General features: G+C 42.0%; 2 protein-coding genes across 10 annotated transcripts in view; one reads left to right on the forward strand and one right to left on the reverse strand.

The window, feature by feature from the left end:
• Nucleotides 1-11,175, forward strand: part of MAP3K4 (mitogen-activated protein kinase kinase kinase 4) — a 70,671-nt gene extending 59,496 nt beyond the window's left edge. For 8 of the 9 annotated variants that reach the window (XM_057406893.1, XM_057406890.1, XM_057406892.1 and 5 more), the window contains 6 exons: nt 669-785; nt 2,265-2,424; nt 8,638-8,760; nt 9,314-9,420; nt 9,606-9,785; nt 10,625-11,175. In XM_057406893.1, coding sequence (XP_057262876.1) covers nt 669-785; nt 2,265-2,424; nt 8,638-8,760; nt 9,314-9,420; nt 9,606-9,785; nt 10,625-10,645 — 708 coding nt within the window. In that variant the 3' untranslated portion in view covers nt 10,646-11,175. Of the gene's footprint in view, nt 1-668; nt 786-2,264; nt 2,425-3,349; nt 3,462-8,637; nt 8,761-9,313; nt 9,421-9,605; nt 9,786-10,624 lie in introns of those variants that run through there. The other variant, XR_008971885.1, reaches the window with a different exon arrangement.
• Nucleotides 11,176-13,831: 2,656 nt separating this feature from the next.
• Nucleotides 13,832-22,544, reverse strand: part of AGPAT4 (1-acylglycerol-3-phosphate O-acyltransferase 4) — an 84,347-nt gene continuing 75,634 nt past the window's right edge. The window contains exons 9-10 of the mRNA XM_057406907.1: nt 22,261-22,459; nt 13,832-15,072 (exon numbers count right to left, since the gene is read on the reverse strand). Coding sequence (XP_057262890.1) covers nt 14,987-15,072; nt 22,261-22,459 — 285 coding nt within the window. The 3' untranslated portion in view covers nt 13,832-14,986. The remainder of the gene's footprint in view (nt 15,073-22,260; nt 22,460-22,544) is intronic.

A 22,544-nucleotide genomic window follows, 5' to 3' on the forward strand; every position in this document is an offset into this window, starting at 1 on the left:
TGGCAACTTTGAAGTGTTACAAAGTATGTAAAATACCCGAATGTCAGTTGTTACCTTTTTGTAACCTCTATGTATTTGATTTTAACACTGAGTGCAAACTGTAGCCTGTAGTTTTTATACAGAATAAAACAATCACAAGGCTTGATAAATTTTTCCTCCGTGAAAATTCCGTCATGGGATATTGTAGGAGAACTAATGAAAACCTGGTTCTTTCATTAAAACCTTTACGGCTGTATTTGTTCCATGCCACACCTTTTCCTTGCAGCTGCCTCATTCTCAGTGAAGAACCCCTCTGTGAAAACCTTTAGAATCTCAGTTGATGAAGCACCTGGTAACGAGTCTTTCTTGAATGATAGCTCTCACTGATACTACTTTCAGATTCTCTTGTACTGTGCCTATCTACCGTGTTTAAGCTAGTAGGCAAGCTTGGAAGAGAGATATGTGCACACATATGTGTAGTTATACATTGAAGTTACGGCGTTTCGCTCTTACAAAGTTTATAATTCATCATACCTGCACATAATCTTGCAAAAATATCTTGTTTGTGGTTTTTGTTTAAGTGTTTGGGTTTTGGTTTTATTTCTTTTTTTTGATGGTTTGTTTTGTTGTTTTTGTAGTTGTTGTTGTAATTTGAAATAGTGGGGAATAATGAAAAATCTTTCTTGCAGATAAGATTTCAACCAAATGATCACAAAACCATCAAAGAAACAGCTGATGAACTGAAGATTTTTGAAGGCATCAAACACCCTAATCTTGTTCGTTATTTTGGTGTGGAGCTCCATAGGGTAAGAAAACATTAATAATTTGGGCTTTTTTATAGGGCAGAGAGAAAAATTTAAGAAGCTTTGGATCATTGGATTTACTTGAGGACATTCTGGTTTAGCTTGTCTGGATATCTCTTGATATTTGAACTTGCAACATGTCTTTTTAGCTCTGAATGTTGAGGTCTCTGAAACATAATTTGGAGAAGTATTTTGGAGCTGGTACATAAACAGAGAAGGTTCCTAGTAAGTGAATAGACTAAGTAATGCTGGAGTTATTTTGTGCTGCTACTGTTTTAAGTGCTTTAAAGCAAGCTGTATCATATACAGTACAGTAACTTTTGCATGTAGGTAAAGACTAGAGAGCCTAAAACCCTTCACTGTTAGCAGCAAAGGTTTTACCAATGTCTTTTTGATCCCTGGAAAAATTTTGTGCTGGTGTTTAAATGTTGATGCCAGAAAAGTATCTTAAGAAGCAGATCTTTTGGAAGTCAGCTAGCACCTCTTCAGAAGGAAAACCAAATTATCTTGCTGGAGCCTGGTTTTCTTATGAAACTGGATTCCAGAGCTCCCCTTTTTATTAGTCCTGCTTCCCATGTGCCCTTCCCACCTCCCCTAGTGAGTCTTGGGTCCTTCATGTTTCTCTACTGAGTGAAGTGGGCAGGGAACAGAATGCCTTGTGTCTGGCTGGAAAGTGGTGTGTGGATTTGACTGATTTGCTCAATATGAATGAGTTGATTTGCTGACCCATTGCTGGTTTAGAAGGGGACACGGGGTGCTTTCTGTCTACATTTCTGTACTTGAGGACAAAACTGAGGGTGTCTGTGTCACTGGGTCATTGGGTTCTCAGGGTAGTTCTAAGAGCTTAGTGTCTGCCATCTTTTTGTATCAATTGAGGCTGTCTGAAATTGGCTAGGCTTGGAAACAGAGAGAAAAGAACCTAACTTCTTAATGTGAGTTAGAATTGGCATGCTTGTTCAAGCCACAGAAAACACCAAAAAACTTGCCCTCCCCAAGCAACCAACACAAGATACTGCAGAAACTAGGAGAGAGGGAAAAAAAACCCCTCATTAAAACCCATCATTTTACCTTTTTGTCTAAATATGCAAAGAAAGAAACTTTTTGTAATATGTCTACAACAAAGAAACTTTTTGTAATATGTCTACAACATTTCCAAAATGTTTTTTGGTTGATGTCAAGGTAATATTAATAATAGTTTTATACCACCAAATAGATAGACAGATAGACATGTAGCAGAGATTTTCCATAGCTGTGCAATAGAATATATTAGTTTGAAGCATGCTGAAGAGAACAGAGTTCTGAAGATATGATTTATTAGACATTCCATGGTAAGAGGTACTTCATCAAAACATTATGTGGTACTTTCATTACTCTTGTCACAAACAGTGAAGGATGGAAGGAAAACTTGATTGTAATTCAGTGTTAAAAACCTAAAAAAAATCAAACTAAAACTAATCATATCCGGTTTGGTTCCCACAACAGGAAGAAATGTACATCTTCATGGAGTACTGTGATGAGGGCACTCTGGAAGAGGTGTCAAGACTGGGCCTTCAGGAGCATGTCATTAGGCTCTACACAAAGCAAATCACGATTGCTATCAATGTACTACATGAACATGGTATTGTTCATCGAGACATTAAAGGTAATGTTTATTGAAAATGGCAATGTTTCAGTGTTGTAGATGAGGGTGGTGTGGGGAGGGATGGGGGACATATTTGCCCAGATTCAGTGCATGTTGTCTATACAGCCTTTAAGTATATGAAGCCTTCCAGTCATTTTTCAGTTTTCCGTTTACAAGTGGTTAGCCAGTAACATTGCATTTTGTTAAGTGCCGAACATAACAAGTGTTCACACTTGTCATTGAAAACTCATAAATTCTGCCCATGATTTATATAGCTTCTGTGGAGGTTGTTAAGATTGTTGGGGATTCATCCAGACTCAAATTTTGGTCCTTGTATTTTTAGTACTAATACATTGAGTTATGTAATGTTGTTTTCTTCTCAACTATGCAAGAAATGGTGTTTTCTGGGAGCTGACAAGCAGCGTACTGTGCTAGAGTTGTTCAGCAGAAGTCTTTCTGGTGATTCTCATTTTCCAGAAGAGTTTTAGGATTTCAGATGAGAATTGCTTAAACATTGTTTAAGCAATAATATAATAAAAGCCTTGTTAAAAGAAGTCAAAGGGATATGGTAAAATTACTTATGTATTGTTTTTGGTTTTGCCATACATTTATCTACTCATGCCTGGCTCTCAGCATTTGCTTACAAAGTGAGCAGACTGGAACTGTGGTAACCAAAGGGGCTTTGGTTTTGACATTTGCTTAAAGCACTCTGTGTCAGTCCACATTTCACATTCATTTTTCTTTTCCTGCGCCTCCAAGAACATCCTCCATGTGTGGTTTATCTTGATTTTGTTAGTCTGGCATATTTTGCTCACCTATGACAGAAACTTAACTGAAGGTAGGGGAAACGATGAACAATGCACAGACTATGCCCTGCGAATGCTCATTTTGTGTCAAGGCAGTGCAACCCAACGATGCTGGGTTTCTATGTCCCTCTTGCTCACAGGGTTTTGAATCACCGCAGCAGTGTAGGAGGTTCCCAGTTGCTCTTGGTCCTTTGGCCTCGTGCTTCTCATTTGGGAAAAGAACTATCTACGATCCAGAGGCCTCCCACCCAGGTAGGCCACTCTTGAGTCAGTTTTGGCTTTTGTTTCCTAGAAAACACTTTCCCTCAATCCCGTTTCCCAGCAATCTTGCCTTTTCTGGTTCTCCTTCCTCACCCAAGGTTTCTCTCCAGTTGTGAATTTCCCTCTGTGCTATTCACAGTGCCCTCCTTGTCCTTTACTTGATCATTCCATATCCAGGTTCTGATTAGCTGGATTATGCTCTCCTGGAAGCTTAATGTGATCAAAGGCTATGACCAAGGCTGGCTGACAGGGATTTCTTTTGTGCGGCTCTGTGTCACTGCTGATTTTTGGATGTATTTCCACATAGGTCTTCCTCTCATCAGGGAAATGCAGGGAAGTGAGAAGAGCTGTTTAACAGAACTGTAATTCAGTGTTATTTGAAGGCATTTCTGTTGCAACAGGTTCCTCTTATCAAATGTTGGGGTGTTCCTTGAGAATATAGCAGCAGCTATAAACAGAGCGTCACTGCAGACACATCTATGTATAGACCTTCCTGAAATTTAATGACAGAATTTGAAGACAGAGCACAGAGGGTGTTTTTGCTAAGGATGCCTGATGTCATGTTGGGAGTCTCTTGCTGTCTCCTTTTATGCTAACATTGCATCCTCAAGTTTTCAGGCTAACAGCAGTAAAGAAAGTTCTGGTTTTCATTTTAGCTCCTCTGTAGTCAGGTATTTTTCTGATAGGGAATCAGAATGATAACACGTCAGTCAGACTGTTAAAACTGCTTTCCTGTGGAAATCTTGCTGTCAGATCAGACGTTGCTAAACATCACTGTGGATCTCTTTCTTTTACCAGCAGATAACAAATTCGTAATTGTTTTTATGTATTCTGCAGTTGTTGTCTGCTAGTATCTTGTGCTCAAAACCCGAGTCTTTCAGTTAGTAGTGTTCACTTGTGCCACTGTTGTCTTTCAGATGCTATTACAGCATCCAGTTCTTCAAGTGTAAAAGATGAAGCAAGATACAGCTGCCTTGAATCCTATTCAGCCCATGACTGTGAGAGCAAACTGAGGGTAGTGTTGCCTGGTTGTTACACTTGGCTACACTGGGTTCAATATGTAGTTGGTGCTAGTATGTTGCAGTGAAGTCTTTTGGGATACTTTTTTAATCTCTATTCTGGGTGTTGGATTTTAAGCCCTGTGGCTAAGCCCAGATTCCTCAGTTATAATTCATTCATTTTTTTTGCCAGAAGCTGTTCTGCTAAATGATCAAGAGTGATGGAATATTTAATGCTGAAGGGACAGCTCTGGTTGGGCCCTGTGTTCACAACAGGGCCAGCCTCAGTATCAGATCCATTGTCAAAGTAGATCAGATTGCTCAGAACCTCTTTCAGTGGAGATACTCCTCTCACCACGGATGGAGAAGCACTGGGCCCTATCCCAGTGACTGGCCTATCCCCATTGTGGAAAACTTTTTCCCAGTACCTCCCTGGAGGTATTTGTGTCCCTTACCCCATATCCTTTCACACTGCACCTTCGAGGAAAAATCTGTTTCCATCTTCTTGATATACTTCTGTTACACAGCTGAAACCAGCAGTAAATTCCCCTCACACACACCTTTCCGGTTTTCCCTTCTTCAAGCTAAACAAACCCATTTCACAGCCTCTCCTTGTACTTCGTGTGAGCCAGTCTCTGACCATCTTGATGCCCCTCTGGGCTTGTTTCAGTATGTCAGTGTCTTGTCTTGTACTTGCCTAAACCCAGGACATAGCGCACCACGTGTGGGCTCACAAGTGCTGAACTGAGAGGCATTAATCACTGAGGTCATGCCCTGTGCTCTCTCTCTGGGAGAGAAGGGCATATTCCTGAAGAGTGCTTGGATTGCGTTTTCAGGACGAATACAGAAAATGAAGGGGTTGTATCTGAAGCTTCAGTAAATGAGAAACCTGTGAATGAGATGCTTCAGGCCAGGAAGTCTTCATTGAAGTGTTATTGTGTTACTGTCCTCTTCTTAACTTTGTTGTTAGCTGAAAATGTCATGAGGGCCATTTCTGACTTCATGTCTTTGTGATGAGCACAAGGAAAGGAAAGTCATTCAGCAAAAGATGAAAGGCTGTTCAATAGGAGACTATAGGCATGTGTCATGCTTTCTAAGAGACCGAGTAAAAGAGGATGCGGAAGCTGATTTTCTCATCAAAGGGTAGCATTAGTCCTGCTTGTTTCTTGAATGAATTTTGCTGCTGCACTGCTGAAGTAGTGGCTGAGGAGCGTCTGTGAGCTGTGCCTCTTTGTGGCATTATGCCACAGTCTTTGGTGGGGCTTTTGGTAACTGTCCTTTGGCGTGTGGTATTTACACCAGCACCTTTGGAACATCATGCCAGTGTAGTTGCACTTAATATGGGGCTGACTTGGCACAGAGATACAAGGCATGCAATTTCAGCTTAAATGCTTTGGGTCATGGTTGTTGTTTTCTCTAGGAAAGGTACAGCTTTTGACATCTGCTGTTTGTTTGCAGTCTGCCTGGAAGGTCTTGCGGCATATATGGCAGTAGGGCTGTGAACTGGGCTACCTCTTGCCTCTGCCAAGTATATCCAATGAAGATGCTTTATGTGTAGGAGGACAGAAGGACCAGATGGGTGTGTTGTTCCTTTTTGCTGTTTTAGCCATTGTCTCTGGTTGTATTTGGCTCATTAACTATGCAGATATGGTACGAATTCTGTCATTTTCCCAGCAGCATGAACTGTCAAAGATAAAAGGCATCAAGTGTCCTTAAGGCCCTTTTGTCCCCTGTTCTCTTACCCAGGTCCTGCTGGAGTCTGAAGGTGTCATCTAACAAGGACACCCATTTTAAAGACTCCTTTTAGAGTTTGGTCTTGGTTTCTGAAGTAGCTTGGTTTTGAAGCCAAGTTCTGAGTCTCTGAGACCAAGCAACCTACAAAACAAATGCTCCAGCAGACAACACATCAGTGGAAACTTTATTCAGGTGTCAGAAAATGTGAACAACACGAGTCTTCAATCTTCAAGTGCTGCCCGTTTATTCATGGTGAAACTTCAGTGTGTTGCTTTGCCCCATTTGGCAGTTCCAGGTGCTTGCAGGAAAAGGGCTCACAGGAGCTTTCACAGTAACATTTATGCAAAGTTGTCTCTACTTTCTTTTAAAAGAGACAGACTTTAGTTTGAAAGGCCTTGTAAGTTGGTTCTGAACTGTGTTAAACCAAACAATCACTATAGCTTTAGGTTCAGTCAGAAGAGAGATCCTTGCGCTTCAGCTCTGCCAGTTTCCACCCAGTGCAGGAGCTGGGAACAGCTTTATAGCCTTCTGTGAAATTTGCGTGTTGCTTTCTTGAGGAACAGGAGCACAGGTTTCCAAAACACCCTCCTGAAAGTGTTTGCTAGTGACAGCTGTTCTTCTAGAGCTCTTTGCGTGGGCTAAGTGTGCCTACTTTCTATAGGACAAGTGATTGCTTGAAAACCATTAGAAAAGCTGTGGGCAGCAATTCAAAGGCAAAGGTGCTGAAAGAGTAACTGTCACTCTTCCAGTGCATTGCCCATACTTGGTGTTCCATCGAGCTCCCTTCCTGTACTGCTTTGGTGCATTTCTGGATTCTCTTTCATTGAAGAAGCTGAGGGATGGTTGACCCATCCCCATTACATGCCTGTGATCATGTTGTGACTGTGGACGTGTCTGTCTCTCTGATGGCAAACTGCAGAATCCAGCCTAGGAATTCTGATTTTGAGTATGGGCAGGCACCTGAATGCCGGAGTGGAAAACTTACGGACAGTGTGCACAGGAGTTGTATTCACTGAAGGTTAATTCTTCTTCCAGAACTTGTAGAAGGCTTGTAGTAATAAAAGGTTGGAATTTATTTCTGTTACTGATTTCTTTCCTCTTTTTAGTGCAGTTCTGTGCAATGCCTCTTGGACTAAATAAATCTTGATAACTAAAGCAAGCATTCTCATATTAGTTAGAGAAGCCCTTTGAGAAGCAGGCAGGGTTTTGGCATCATTGACCTGCACGGTTGTCTTTGACTTGAGCTTTTTGAGGATTCTTTTTCTTTTCTGTGAATATCTTGGGGATGCTCAGCCAACCTAACTGGAAAAAATCATTAACTAAGAGAACATGACACAAAGGAGGAGCAGCCGGGAATTCCTGCACTGACCTCTGTTCAGGGTGGAATGAAAGGGAGAAAATTCTGAAGGCTGTATTCAGATGAGCCATTTTTGAAAGAATTTTCTGTGTGACATGGGAAAAGGCTGTGTGTAATGAAGTCCCCAGTGTTTGCCTGCTCCTACAGCAGACATACACTTTTGTTCTGTGCTACCATCCATCTCTCCTTAATAGAGATCACAGCTGATACCATGTTGACTCTTGCAATCTACTTGTAGTTTCATTGTGGTACTTTCAGAGCCCAGGACTTGACCTGACATGTATAGTGAACTGCTTCTGCTCTACCTTTTCTCTGTTGGCTCTCAACATGTGTTTTGGCAGGATGTTGAACAAAAGAAAACCACTTGGCTTATTTTGCACTGTTGTGTAGAGCAAGTGACTTGAAGGCACTTGTAGATTCTTCTTGAAGACTTTTCAGCTACGCTAGGGAAGTTTTTTCTACTGTAAACTAGCAGTGTATCCAGCTATTGTAATGGTAGCCCTTCTCCAGAAGTTCCTCTGGAAGCACAGCACAACAGGAGTGGGTATTTGGTAGTATATGTAATAAAGTGCTATAAGCTCCATTTTGTAGTTGGCTGTGATGACACAGCTGTATGATATCATGGCTGGAGACTGCAGAACTGCAGAGATAGCTAGTGGGAGGTGCACAGCAATGGCCTCTGCCAGGAAGCTCCTTCAGGACAGGTGTTTTTACACAGTGCAGCATTCACAAGGATAAGCACTGGAATTCATAAATTCCTGGAGGAGTCATTTCTCGTAATGAGCATGTGTGGAAAGCTGATGAATTTGCCTGCTGTACTGCTCTGTGATTTGAACACTTCTTATTGTTAACTTCCAGTACATTTAGCGTTTATGAAAACCCACCAAAAATCCTGGTAGCCTACCCTTTGGGGAATGTCTCTAATGCTGTCGTATTTTATACTTAATCCACAGGTAAAGACCCAAGTGTGAATTCGCTGTTATCTGCCATGTAACTTCCAAGAGCATATTGAGAAACCCTCATTCCTCAGTTCAACACCAGTTTAACAAGTGTTACTGTTTTTTGTTGTGTTTCCTAGGAGCCAACATCTTTCTTACCTCATCTGGACTGATTAAACTAGGAGACTTTGGCTGCTCAGTGAAACTGAAGAACAATACCCAGACAATGCCTGGAGAAGTGAACAGCACCTTGGGGACTGCAGGTAAGGAAGCCTGTGCTAGGCAGGCACTTGTCTAGCTACCATAAAAGAAGTTACCTCTGCCAAAAGTCTGGGCCAGAGTGAAACGCTGTGTTTGGGGGAAACTTGGTTTTACAGTAGCTAGTTAGATGTGCCTTACATCCAGAAGCCAAAACAATCAGTGAATGATGTCACTGGAGAAATAAAGTTGTGTTTGTTTGGTAACTATAAAGGTGCTGGAGCTTGTGTTTTCTGGGGTTGCATCTTTCTCTGCAGCCTTACTGGAACAGTGCTGTTCTTATGGAACAGCTCCTGAATCTGCTTTTTTAAAATGACAGCAACAGAAAGCATGTTATTGTACCAGCGTTTTCACAGTCGCCTTTCAAATTGAAAGAGAGTTATGCTGCCGATGTGTCCAAGAACAAGGAGAGAGCAAATGACAAAACTTAGCAAGAACAGCTGAGTGGTAATTCATTACAGATGTATTAAAAAGCATTTGGCTTACCCAGTTAATCACTTAACGTATACCATTCCTTCTGCCCTATGTACTGATGACATCATATGTGTTGTTTCAAAGCATACATGGCTCCAGAAGTAATTACTAGAGCTAAAGGAGAAGGGCATGGACGTGCAGCAGACATCTGGAGCCTGGGCTGCGTTGTTATAGAGATGGTCACCGGCAAGGTAGGGATGTTTCACATACTGGATGACTGCAGATTGTTCCTAGCAGTTTCTCTGCAAATTCTGCCATTTATCACACTGAAGTCTGCAAGTACTGGGGTGGTTTTTAATTTCCCGGGGTCACAAATATATGCTCTGTTGGATAGCAAGTTACTCACTAAACCTTGCAATGCTGTTGCCTGTTGCAGAGGCCTTGGCACGAATATGAGCACAACTTCCAGATCATGTATAAAGTGGGGATGGGTCATAAACCTCCTATTCCTGACAAAGTGAGCCCAGAAGGGAAAGACTTCCTTTGCCACTGCCTGGAAAGCGACCCAAAGATGAGGTGGACGGCCAGCCAACTCCTCGATCATCCTTTTGTCAAGGTTTGTCTCGTGGCTTTGGCTACAAACACTGTAGATAGAATCAAAACCAGACTTTTTGCCTCCCTTGTTTGCAGCTATGCTGCAGGGCTTTGGATTACAGTGGGAGGTTGGTTATCAGGTTGATGCTGTCCAGAAAACAAGGTTTGGCAACTTCTCAGAAGCACATGTGATGCTGCTGGCAAACATTTGACTAAAAGAACCTGGTGCGCACCATGTCATGAACTTTTTCTGCTGTTTTGAGATGCAGTATCTTTATGTTGGAAAGACTTGTCAAGCTTCAGCTCAGCGGTGATTACTTGAAGGGCTCTGTCCCTAAAACTTCAGCACGTACGGATGCACAACTTGGGTAGTATAGAGAGTAAGGGTCCCCTCCAGAAAAAGGGAAAGAGGCACATGCTTGAGAACTTGACCAGCCTTCAGTGCAAGGGCCTGTTTTTCTTTAAAGCTCATACTTAACATGACATTCATGCTGAATGTTCATCTGGCAGTTGGCATAACAGTCTGCAGTTCCTGCATGAAGTGGGGTTTAATGCTTAGCTTAGGAACAAGCAAATAATGACAGCTACACATTCAGGTGTATTAGTAACTTTTTTGAAGAACAGGGAGCACAGCAGGTTATTGAATTCTCTCATTTTCCAGCTTAAAGTTTAGTTGCATGGTGGCAGTGCAAACATGGGTATTCATGTGCAAACAAACACTTGTAATTCATTATCTGTGTAACAAAGGAGAATGAAGACAACTTCAAAGATGTTCAGTGAAGGTGCTGAAGAAACAGATCTGTTGTTGTCTTGCTGTAGCAGGGAGACAATGGAATTAATTGCCTTCTGTTCCCTTCACAGGTTTGCACAGATGAAGAATGAAGTTATTCAACCTCTGGCCTTTTATATTCTGGCAAGATATCTTTTAATCACTACTGTATGTAATATTTACATAAAGACTGTGCTGAGAAACAGTATAAAAGTTGAACTTACGAAGACTGCACAAGTGACGAGCGTCACTTTCTCTGCTGCTCCTGTATGTTTTACTTGGCACATGTTGCTCATGTGACAGTGTCTGCGAGGTGGAAGAAGCTGCATGTTTCAGTGAAAGTGCCATTACTACTGTATATGGACCATACCCTTTTTGTTCTTGCTCCCGTTTCTCATTTGATTGAGAACTGTAATGTTAATACCTAGTATTTTTGAACTCTTTAGGTTCAGAAAAATGCTGTAGTGTTATCAGGCGTTATGGACCTTGTTTTTTAATCCGTTTGTTGAGTGCACTGACTGTGAACTTTTACTGGGATTTTTTTGTTTATTTGTTTTTTGGCAAGCTTCAGATTTGTTATGCAAAAGGCTGATTAATGAAATTTTAAAAGAAGTTTTTTCCCAATAAATGGTTTATTTTAGGAGTTGTTGGTGAAGGGGTTTTCTTCTGAAAATAAGCATGTGGGGTTGTGTCACATTTTAAACGAATTTTTTCAATGCCTGTTTGAGACTGCTAAGCTATCCCAACTGGAATAAGCTTCTTTTATATTGCAGTGGTCACATTTTGTCAAGTTCAAGATACGCTTCTTACATAGTTGATAATAGAATTAAGGTGCTGTGTCCCCACCCCTTCGTCCTCTCCTGAGGAAATAAGGTGATGTACAGCTCTTGATACTGTGTAGTATCTAAGGGAAAGAGTCATGGTCTGAAGTAACTTTCTCCTGGAATGAAAGTACTGTGAAGAGGGAGCACTTCTGTGGCCAAGGAATCAGTTAAGGTTATTCCTGTGGTTCGTGTGGCAAAACCAAGAACTTACTGTTAGCTTTTTAAAACCGATTTCTAATCCTGGACTTTGATGTCCCCACCATCCCCCAGCTGTCACTGGTGTGAGAAAACGCAGAGAGGTTAGAAGTGATTAACAACTAGAAGAAACAGTCTGTAACACTGGATCTAGTTAGATTATTTTAACTTGCTAGTGCAAACAGATGACTTACTTACAACTTACTTGTTACTTGTAAGTATTAGTGCAAGTTTCCATATTCCTGTTCAGCTTTAGACCTTAAAATGGGTAACTTGCTTATAAAACAGAGAACTTACTTGCTTGGCTTTATTCTAAAGTCCTGTTTCTCCTCTTAACCCACAGTGCCTTGGTTTGTTTCAGGTGTGCAGTAGCTTTTAGCAGGTGGGTGACCTGTTGCTAAGGTACTGTGAAATCTGACATTTAAATCTAGAAAAGGATGAGTCTCGCTGTGCAGGTCACCATTGAAGGTAAAGACTCTCCCCTCTCTTCAGGTCTCTGTTTTCAGTTATGACAGGAGAAAGTACGTTGTCATCCTCAGCAACAGACTGACCAGAGGTAAAAGTAACCTCTCCGGCCTGCTGTGCGCTTCCCTTTGTGGTGTATCAGAAGTGACCGAGTGGTTTGTGTCCTTACGTGCCTCGTCTCAGGTGCCCCTGTACAGAAACAGGAACTGTGGCCAGCTCTTAGGAGTCAAGATAAAGGTGAAAAGTAAACTCTTAACTAGTTCCTTGTTGCCAACCAAAAGAAAACTCATTCACTCCACATTAGCTTTTTATACTTTTATTTTTGTATAAACAAATGTTAAGACTACTTTTGTTAAGGCAGTTGTAGAACATATAGTTGCTTGTGGGGACACGGGGCAAACACTGCTTCCTGATGACATACATCATTCTTTTAATACAGTGAACTGGACTAGTATAACTACTTTGGCAAGTTCCAGTATTCTTGCTCTGTTTGCCAGTGGACGCTGGCAGGGCCCAGTGCTGCAGTCCTCAGGTGATGGGACTGCCACAAGTGCTTAGGAGGACGGATCCAGGAGTGGCATGTCCCAGGGAACTGGATAAGGAATAGCCTAAATACTTTCTCAGAAGTATTTACATGGTTGGTATTTTCCTCTGGGAGAAGTGGCACTACATGCAGTTGGAGAGGAAGGGACTAAGAGTCATAAGGAATGTTCAGTGTCACCCTGCCAGCATGTTTCACCAGTGGCTCTTGAAAAAGGCAAAAAAGCTACTCTCTGTCACTGCATGAATGTGTATTTGCTGCTCAGAATTACTTGCCCTGCATACAGGATCATTCTTTAACCCTGACAGAAGTCCACTGCATCTGCCAGGTAAGAGTTATAGTAAAACACTAGCTTGGAGAATGCTCTTCTCTCCCATCCCACCCACATTCAGTGTCTTGTGTACAGTGTCCTCAGGCCTGGCTCTGTAACATGGCCTGCTGTATTACTGTGGGATAACTGGATTGTCAGACACTACTACAGGCTGTAATACTCAGTTTTCCACTGTTAGGATTAAAAGAACAGCTTTATAAGCATGGCAGTGTTTTCTGATTTTGGGTTCTATCTCCTGTGTTGGAAAAACTACACTAAAGCCCATGTTTATGTTCATGACCTCATACACTTATTCGAGAAAGCTTCAGAGCATAGGGGATGCGTGTGTACACAAGACAGGGAAAAAGCCCCCAGAACGAGTCCCTCACATGTCCCAAGGCCTGTTCCTTCCTTCATGTTATACTTTTTATTGCCTCCACTATCAAAAATCTTTACTTTCTGTCCCATACTAAAAGCATTACTGCACCTGCTCTTTAGGTGCTGTGTATTAAAGACAGTAGTTTCAAGATGGTCTGACATCTGAAGAGCAAATGTGTATTTCATGGAATGATTCATATGCTGTTGTATTAGCCCCCATTTCTTCTGGCCTCTGTTTTACTGTAGGGAAAGAGAAATGTTTTTAGTATCAGCTGCTAGAACTAAGACTTTCTTCTCTGGGCTCACACAGACTGTTCACTCCTAGTCTATCACAGTTTAGTCCTATGCACAATGAAAATGTACCATCATTGAAAGTGCCAATCCTAATTGCCCCTGCTCAGCATCTGTATCTTTAGATTTTAGAGATTTGGGGTTTTTTAAATCATAACTGCCAGTAGCTGAAGTCTGCTCTTTCCTTTTTTCTTTTTTTTAAATGAGTTCTTTTTAGTAACTTGTATACCCTTAACTCCTAAAGTTCAGAACCAGGAGAAGGCTGCCCTGGGATGTCAGAGCAACACAGGTGCTTGATTCTAGATTTATTTAATTGAGAAGGGTGTCAAAGCCCAGAAAGCCATAAAAAGTCCCAAGCACTGTCACTGTCCTAGGTCTGTCTAATACTTCCCCTCTTCTCCCAAAAAAAAAAAGGCAAAAGATAATTTAGCTGTTACCTCAGGGTGACTGTTATGAGGCACTGTGTAAACTAACCGAAAATGACAGACAAGCAGATTAATAGGGATCACAACAGTAGTAGGGGTGTGGGGCATAACTTTTAATGTGCTTTGCATTACTTCGTTACAGCATACCCAGTTGTTCTGTTTCCACCACTGTTAGAAAGGCCTAGAATTTTAATCAGTTTAAAGATGAAAAAGAATTTTAGTACCTCCGTTTTTCCAAACTATAAATGGCATTTATTTACTCGCAAAAGAATTACAGGTTTTAGTTGTCCCTCTGATATATCGCCTGGGGAAGATGTGGCAGTGGGTAACTCTTAGCTCTGCAAATGGCCCCAAGCCTAAATGCCACTCCAGGTTATGCCACTGCAGGATTACGATGTTGGGATGTCTGGGGTCTGGCTGAGGTTTCAAAGGCCCCATGTGGTGCCCACTATGGGAGTAAGTTCTAGATGTAGAAAAACCTCTACTTGCAATTCTCTCAGTTCAGTAGAGCTGCTTCAGTCTAGTGCTGGTATAACCAAGCAGAGCCTCTTACTGTATTTAAACACTGACAGAATATGGTTGTTAAACTGTTAACGTGTGATCTAGACAACTACCAATTTTAATCATCTTGTAACAATCTTCTGACATTTGTCCATTCCTTAGAGCAAGTTAGGAAAGATAAAGCCTGCACCTCTGGTTAGTTTCCAGGTAATTTCTCATCATACAAGTACACTGGAATTACTTTTTTTTCTTCTTCAAAACTTAAGACAGTTTATAGGGAAACAAACCAGCCAAACAAATGCAAACTTGCTGTGGCAAGTAGACAAAGGAGTGCATCTTTCAAGTGTGTCATCCAGCCCAAACCCCCAGAGAAAAATAACAGGAGCACAAATTCAGATATGCATGGCAATTGCTCATCCTACCCTTCCTCTGCTCTCACTTGAAGGACCATGATACACACTTAAGAGTTTTCAGAAGTTGGATTTGTTCCCTTTGGATTGAAGCAGTCTCTGAAGATACTACTTTCATTTCTGCTTGTTGTCATTGTTGCCATAGGTGGAACCCCTGTTAATTTCTGTAACGCCTATCATCCATCTGACACCGACAGAAGCTGCAAAAGAAGTAACAATAAAATTAGACGCTGCTTGCAAAGACTGAAGATCTGTACATGTGTAGCATTTTGAACAAGACTGTTAGTGTTCTCAGCCTTACAGCAGCACAGCATTAAAGTTAACTACCCCTACTTGACCTTTGAAAGGTACAGCCCCATTCATCCCCATCAAGTAGTTTGCCTACAGTATTTCATTAAGGAAGGTCGTAGGTCCCTACACACATCCCTTCTCCCAGCAGAGAAGAGGCTGCATGGTCCAACATTGGTGTGAGAGGCACACACATGGTATGCTCAGCCCTGTTAAACCCTGAACAAGGCTGGCTGTGAAATGGGGCTGTTGGGATTACCTGGCTCCCCAGTCGAGTGTCAAAATGTACTAATGTGTCTGCATGCGAGGTGTGACGGGGAAGGGAACTCTGCTTGCCTTCAACAGCCCCTGTGCCTGGAAGAGTAGGAGCAAGTGCAAGGACACTTCAGATCTTGATGGACAACAATTGTTGCAATTTTAACTACAGCCATGAAACAGTCCATTATAAGAGGCCAGGCTAATTTATAGTCAATTTAGTGATGGCTCAAAAGACAGAGGTGCAGTGGGGAAGCTGGGCTGCCTGTGGGGCTGCCCTCCAGCCTTCTGGATGCCAGACAACAGGAAAGCAGGGTCCTCTCAGAGGCAGACCAGAGAGTGGTAAACTGACCAAAAAGAGAGATGGCTCCTTGGGAACCACTGTTAGTCCGTGAATGGAAATACACAGCTGGGACAAGTGAAGGGTTTCACTCTTACAAACAGACTAGAAAAAAACATCCCTGACATTTAACTGGCCATGAGCTAAGGAAGACAAGAGGAAGATCCAAAATGACCTGCAGTCTGGGATGACAGCATAATAGTAAGCATGAAATCATTAAGATTTTAACCACAAGGGATAGAAACAGCGTATAAATAGAAATGGAACATAAATAAAGAGCAGCTGTTACAGCAACCACACAGCACATTGGGGATTTCATCCTCTTCCAAGAATGCCACTGCCTGGACACCAAAAACTACATGGTTCAGCAATTCAGATTTATTGGTGTTTATTTCTCCTTTGCTCCCTGATAGAAGGTGCTGCTGCCCCTCTGTCCTCATTTCACCCTGAGCCCTCAGTGGTTTCTCCCTGCCCTGCCAGCCTCCTCTCCACAGCTATCCTGGTGCCTTAGAGCATACCCTACTGATACTGTTGTGATTAAGGTATCTTAAGCCCCCAAAACAGCAGTTTAAGGATGTTTAACTGCTCCACAGCAAACCGCAGAAGGTAACTGAGCTCCTGCCATCTTTCTGCCACTATTACACACCAGCCAAAAGAAGCAGAAGGCTGGACCTGCTCTGCCTGCCGGAGTGCTGGGGCTGAGGGAGGGATGAGCTAACACAAATCGACAGAGCCAGTAATGCGCCAAGAAAACCACTACATCCACAGATAGTATCACATTCCTCAGCAAAACCATATCTCAGAGCAGAGGATTCCCACCTTTTCTCTCAATCCTCAGGATTTCTTATCTTTAACCTGGGGTTTGTACCACACAGAAAGTGCCATAAACAACACAGCAGGTAGGGGCATAAGAATTTTCTCTGTATAGTCTGCTGTACACCTGAGTTATACAAGTTACACACTGAAATGCAGATCTGTACAACTAAAGCTTATATGAATGGTAGAAATTTCCATTGAGGCCCTATTTTGCCCACTATGATGGAGAATAAATAAGCAAGTAACAAAAAAAAAAAAAAAGTACCTGTTTTAAGCACCAGGTTGAAAGGCCAACAGGCAGAATCAACACCGGCAGAATCCTGCTCACTGTTTGTATCCAGCTGTACAACTTACTAAAATGTCGCTGGCTCATGCTCTTCGTACCTCCTACTCATCTCAGCCTATAGACATCAACAGCTTTAGAATCACAGAATCTACTAGGTTGGAAAAGACCTTTAAGATCATCAGGTTCAACCATTACCCCAGGACTGCCAAGACCACCACTAAATCACATCGCTAAGGGCCTTGTCTAGATGTGTTTTGAACTCTTCCAGGGACAGTGATTCCACCACTTTCCTGGGCAGCCTGTTTCAATGCCTGACCACCCTCTCTGCAAACAGATTTTTCCTAATATCCAGTCCAAAACTCCCCCTGCTACACCCAGATACCTCTTGTCCAGCCTTGCTACCCAGATCACACCATGCTCCAACCCATCAGTCCACACTCGGCACTTGGACGCTGTCAAGTCACCAAGCACTCACAGCTTGCATTGTGATCCATGGAAACAGGTTTTCTAATAGTGCCGTGCACACACTGTAGAGCAGGCATACAACTCCTGCAGAATCACAGCTGGCTCCTTACTACTTACACTTGGTTCAAATGAAATGCTTCTCTCGCCTACAACTGATACTTAATGGCTGGCCCCATGCCATTATGCTTTTAGCATTAGATGCGTAAGAGCTACTTTTTCATTTAAAAGCCAAGAGAAGCCCTCTCATCTTTTCACGCAGAGCCAACATTTCCCTTTTAACTGCTGCTGACAGCTCTATAATAAAATACTTCTGGAGGATGAAGGTTGTCCTCTTCCACACATGTTGCGAAAACATGAAAGGCAACTTAACACTGGGTTCTTTGAAGCCAAATGAAACTGGGGAACAGGAGGAGGAAAAAACACAAAAGCTGCTGTCAAGTACTGGCATTTGACAGACTTGCTCACTACTTCAACACCAAAATATCAGCCCCAAGTTTTAAACTGCAGTTGTGAGTTAAGTACATAAATGTCTTGCCATGCATCCTATGAAACCAAAGCCAGTTTTCAAAAGAGACTTTTGGCCCTCAAAACTACTTCAGTATTTCTTCTCTGGAGCAGGGATGGCCTGTATTATGATACTACTTGTTCAAGTAGTATCATAAAGGGCTCCTGGTTCCAGACCAGTAGTTCAATATTCACACAATGCAGTGATTATTAGGAGTATAAATAGCCAAACTGCTGCAAAGCAAAAGGGGATGGCTCAGCATTCTCAGTATAAAGAGGAGACATTGTTTATTTAGGGCTGACAGTGTTTGAGCTGAACAAGCAGAGCTATATATACATTGGTTATTCATTCATTGGATCCAAGAGTTAGGGTCTGAGGGATCGCAGTGCTTTCACTCCAGCTTGACCACCATTACTTACAAGTAACACTATTTTACTGGAGTCCAGTATTTTACAAGTCCAGTGTTTTATTGGAGAGCACAACTGGCAAACACTTTCCAAAAGACAAATGTCACTCTCGAAACAAAGTAGAGGGTACCAGATAAAAGGACTTCCTAGTTCCTCCCCTCTTCACTATCACAGGAGGTGCATGCATATCTTGTGCTATAACAAAGGTTATCAGGTACTGAAATCTGCTCCTAGAAACAGCAGCCTACTTATAATAGGCTATTAGGGACTGCAGTAAGCTTCCTGATCCTGGAGTAATCAGGTGAGCTGTCAAACTGCCATATAAAAAGCAACATCCCAAATGCTAACTGTGCTGCTTCAGTTAAACTGCAGGAAGAAGTCTGCTAAGAATAATGTGAAACAGCATTTTCATCATCTGACCCCAATGCTAAATAAATTCCTCTGGTTCACAGAAAAAACTTCCTTTTGCACTGTTAAGCCACCAGGTACCAATTACTGCTCACCCTGGAAAGGACAGTGAGTATAGTGCTCCCTACAAACCAGCTCCCAACAAACCAAGAGTCACAACCTCCAAGGTGCATTTGTGTTCATGTACCTCTACTGCCCAGCCACTGCAGAATTCACTTCTGAGACCTTGCCTAAAGCTGGAGATAAACTGCAAAATAACATACTGTTTGCTCCTCTGTCAGCAGGTGGCTGCATCTGGTCCAAGACATTCATGACAGAGATATGCCTTGGGATATAAAACACAGTTTGGGGAGAACGGCCTTGCTACATAAACTCAGCTATAGGCTAGAAATGTCAATGTGGCAGCTTGGGTTGAAGTTCTGAGATGTTTCCACAGAAAGAGAGCAATGATTCCCAACCATGTTGTGGTTTAAGCCCAGCCTGTAACTCAGAACCATGCATTAGGACTGCTTTTAAATGTATACAATAAAACAGGAACAGACTGTAACATACCAAGTGAACTGTTGCTCTTTTGGCAAGTTATGACATACCCACTTTTAAGTGACCAGGACAAACCAGCTCTGCTTTCTGCTTGTTTTTACTGAAGGCTGAGCTTCCTTCCACTCACACAGATTTTCCTCCTTCCACAGCTTCACGGTGGCTGCTATCTGCTAATAAGTGACAACAGCATCTTTCTTCTTAATCTGCTTGTAAGCAAGAGGTGGCTGGCTGAGTCTGATCAGGTGACAAGCCTCTACTACAAGCAGTGCAGTGTCTTCCACTGTGCTGCAAATCCTGGCCAATTACAAGCACTTTGGGTTTGATCACACCAGGTATTCAGGTATTCAGAGTGAGAACAGAGCTATTGCTAAGCACAGAGGTCTTCCAAAGGTTGTGGAGGACTGCGACCTGCACCATCCCACAAATGTGGCGGGTATGTATGGGGCAGCAATGCACATCACACAGTGGGCCATTAATCTCACCATTCTTATTGCATTCTTTAGCTGTGCTTTTGCAGCCTGGGAGCTCATATGTTCATTCTGGCAGCAGACTGCTTGCTGCTGTAGTTCTCTGTTAGCTCCAGCGTTACTGATAACCTGCAAACTAGTCATTTGGATTATCACTGCATTCAAAAGAAGATTCATAGCAGCTTGCTTATTAATCTTTCCTTGTGTCTAGAAGCAGAAAAAAATCTAAGTGGGGACTAATACAAGGAAAGAATACAGGTTCTTTCCTTCACTTCCTGATAGAGAAGATGTGACCTAGTTGTAAGGGTCCTTAGTGGCAAGATGGTATTGGACTTGGGCAGGGGGGAGGGCGGTGAGGGTTGTGGTGTCACTTAAATTAATAAGGACTATATCCAAAGACATCACAGATGCCACAATGCCAAGCATTAAAGCATCCAGGTCTGAGGTTTCAATCCAGAAACCCGAATTATGCAGCAAAGCTCCCTGTGGAGGGTACACAAGGCATAAGGCACTTTGGAACAGCACCCAGACAACCAGCCTGCTGAGTGGAGAAACTGAATTAAAAGAAAATGCTGAAGGAAGGATGAGAAAATAAAAATAAAATTGCAGTGGCTAAGCTTCAGTGCCCCATTAGGCCATCATTCCAAAGCCAAGTACCAAACACAGACTATGCCAGCATTCCTTCCAAAGGCAGAACAAATGCCCTATTTGCCAGTTTGTATTTATAATTTGTAATTTGTATTTATATATAATTTGTATTTATATTTTGTGTATATATATATAAAATATACATTATATATAATATATATATTATTTATATTAGTAATATGAGTGCCGTTGCCAGGGATGTAGTATTTGCAATGGTGTCATACCTCATCCTGCCCACTGCTGTGTACCCATTTTTTCTTAGAGCACAGGGGAGACAACTGACCTTTCTCTGCAACTGAAGGGGATCTGAATCTAACATTGCCCGTTCCTGAGGGGCACACCACAACCGTGGTGCTTACTCTTCACTATTCACTGGTCAGAGAAGGGGGGGGCATGTGTGTTGGCGGGGAGTACAAGTGGGTGAAAAGGTGCTTTACTGCTCCAAGAAATTCTTACACATTTGAGCAACCTAGTCTAGTGGAAGGTGTCTCTGCCCATGGCAGGGGGATTAGAACTAGGTGATCTTTAAGGTCCCCTCTAACCCAAATCAGTCTGTGATTCTATGATTTTACATAAAACATTCCCAGGGTAAAAAGCACCAACAATTTCTCCAGGTGAGAAAAGCAGCACAGGATTCCCCTCCTTTTCCCTCTACTTTGACCATAGTAATGTACCAACTACTATGTTACTTGCTCTTGTTTTCCTTCCTCTGGTCCAAAGCATCATGAAGCAAACTGCCTGTGTGTGTATACACACACAAATTCTTTCTCCTCCAATTATTTTTATAAACAGCTTCCACAATATCTTATGTAGAGTTTGATTTGGTGGGCACCTTCTGAGAAAGAATACTGTGTGCCTACCATACCAAGCTCTTCACAGATGGACAAAGGGACAGCAGGTAATTCACCCTGAGCAGACTAGCATGGGACCTGCTCAAGATTCAGACTTCTGAGAATGCAAAGAAATATAATGTGTTAGGAACAATCTCCTAGGTAGAGAGCAAAGATGCATTTCTGAGACAAGAAAATGCGCAATGTTTTCCTATTTCCTTTGTGTTGCTCTTTTGGACATGGCTTTTTAAGCCAACTCTAATATCTCTGCATCCAAGTTCACCCAGAGCCAGAAGGACTGTGAAGTTCTGTTTCTTTTTCAAAGGATGTTTGCAATGCATACATAGGCATTAAGATGATGAAGCCATAAATACATGTGATGGTCAGTGCAGCCATAGAAAATATTTGCTTTATAAATCTATGGGTTATTCTGGAAATTGCTCTTCAAACAGCACCCAATATACCAAAAAAGCACAGACACCCAGATATGAAAAAATTTGCCAAACTGACCTGGTTCCTCCTTCTGTGAAAAGACACCAAATAAGACCTCCTTGCCTTTCTGTTGGTCAGCTCCTCATTTTGTTTTCCTTCCACCTCTTAAATAACATACTAGTTTAAACCCAAACCAAGGCAGTCCAGAACTACCACAGGAACTGTAGGAGTCACCTGTGATAGTCTATGTCCTGCTGCTACATAAAGTCAGAGTAGATGGCTATAACAGGTTGTCCTTAAGTCACAAATTCATGGATTTCCAGTGGGCAACATATCAGATTACGATTAGCTGAAAGAATTCTCAGCAGAATAAATTATCCTTGAGCACCTCTTCTAGGCATTCAAAGTGCAACCCAGCAACACACAATACAAGAAAAGAAAGCCTTTTGTAGGCAACCCACTGGAAAGTTATTGAGTTGATTTCTACAGGAAGACAAAATTTTGTATGCAGCTTTTAAAAAAAAATAATACAACTATTCAAAAACAAAGAAAGAAACAAAAATTATCTATTTAACCTATTCCAGGCTAAAGTTGACATAGTATCAGCTGGTTTGTTGAATTCACACATTTATATATAGTAAGCCTCAGTAAATTATCTAACAGTTACTCTATAAGTAATCTTTCTCTTTCAGAAAACTTACCCATTACAATGACAAATGCAAAACTAGCCAGTGTCAGTGATGATCCACTGCTGATCATGTTGATGAGCAGCTTGAATAAGGGATATAACAGCAATAAGGCCCAGAAAAGCCAGTTCAAAAGCGTCCATGGTCGTCGGGGTGGTACTATAGGGACTTCTGGGTAGGCTCCTGTTCGGTAATATTCTTCCTGGAATGCATCCTAGTAGGACAAAGGAGGGCAACAATTAAATCCGCATTTGCCAACAAAACTAGCCATTCCTGACTTTGATATTTCTCTTTTTTTG

The sequence above is a fragment of the Pezoporus wallicus genome, unplaced genomic scaffold, assembly GCF_028554395.1.
Source record: "Pezoporus wallicus isolate ANWC-B61680 ecotype Strahan unplaced genomic scaffold, APGP_CSIRO_Pwel_v1 scaffold_6362, whole genome shotgun sequence".
NCBI classification, from domain to species: domain Eukaryota; kingdom Metazoa; phylum Chordata; class Aves; order Psittaciformes; family Psittacidae; genus Pezoporus; species Pezoporus wallicus.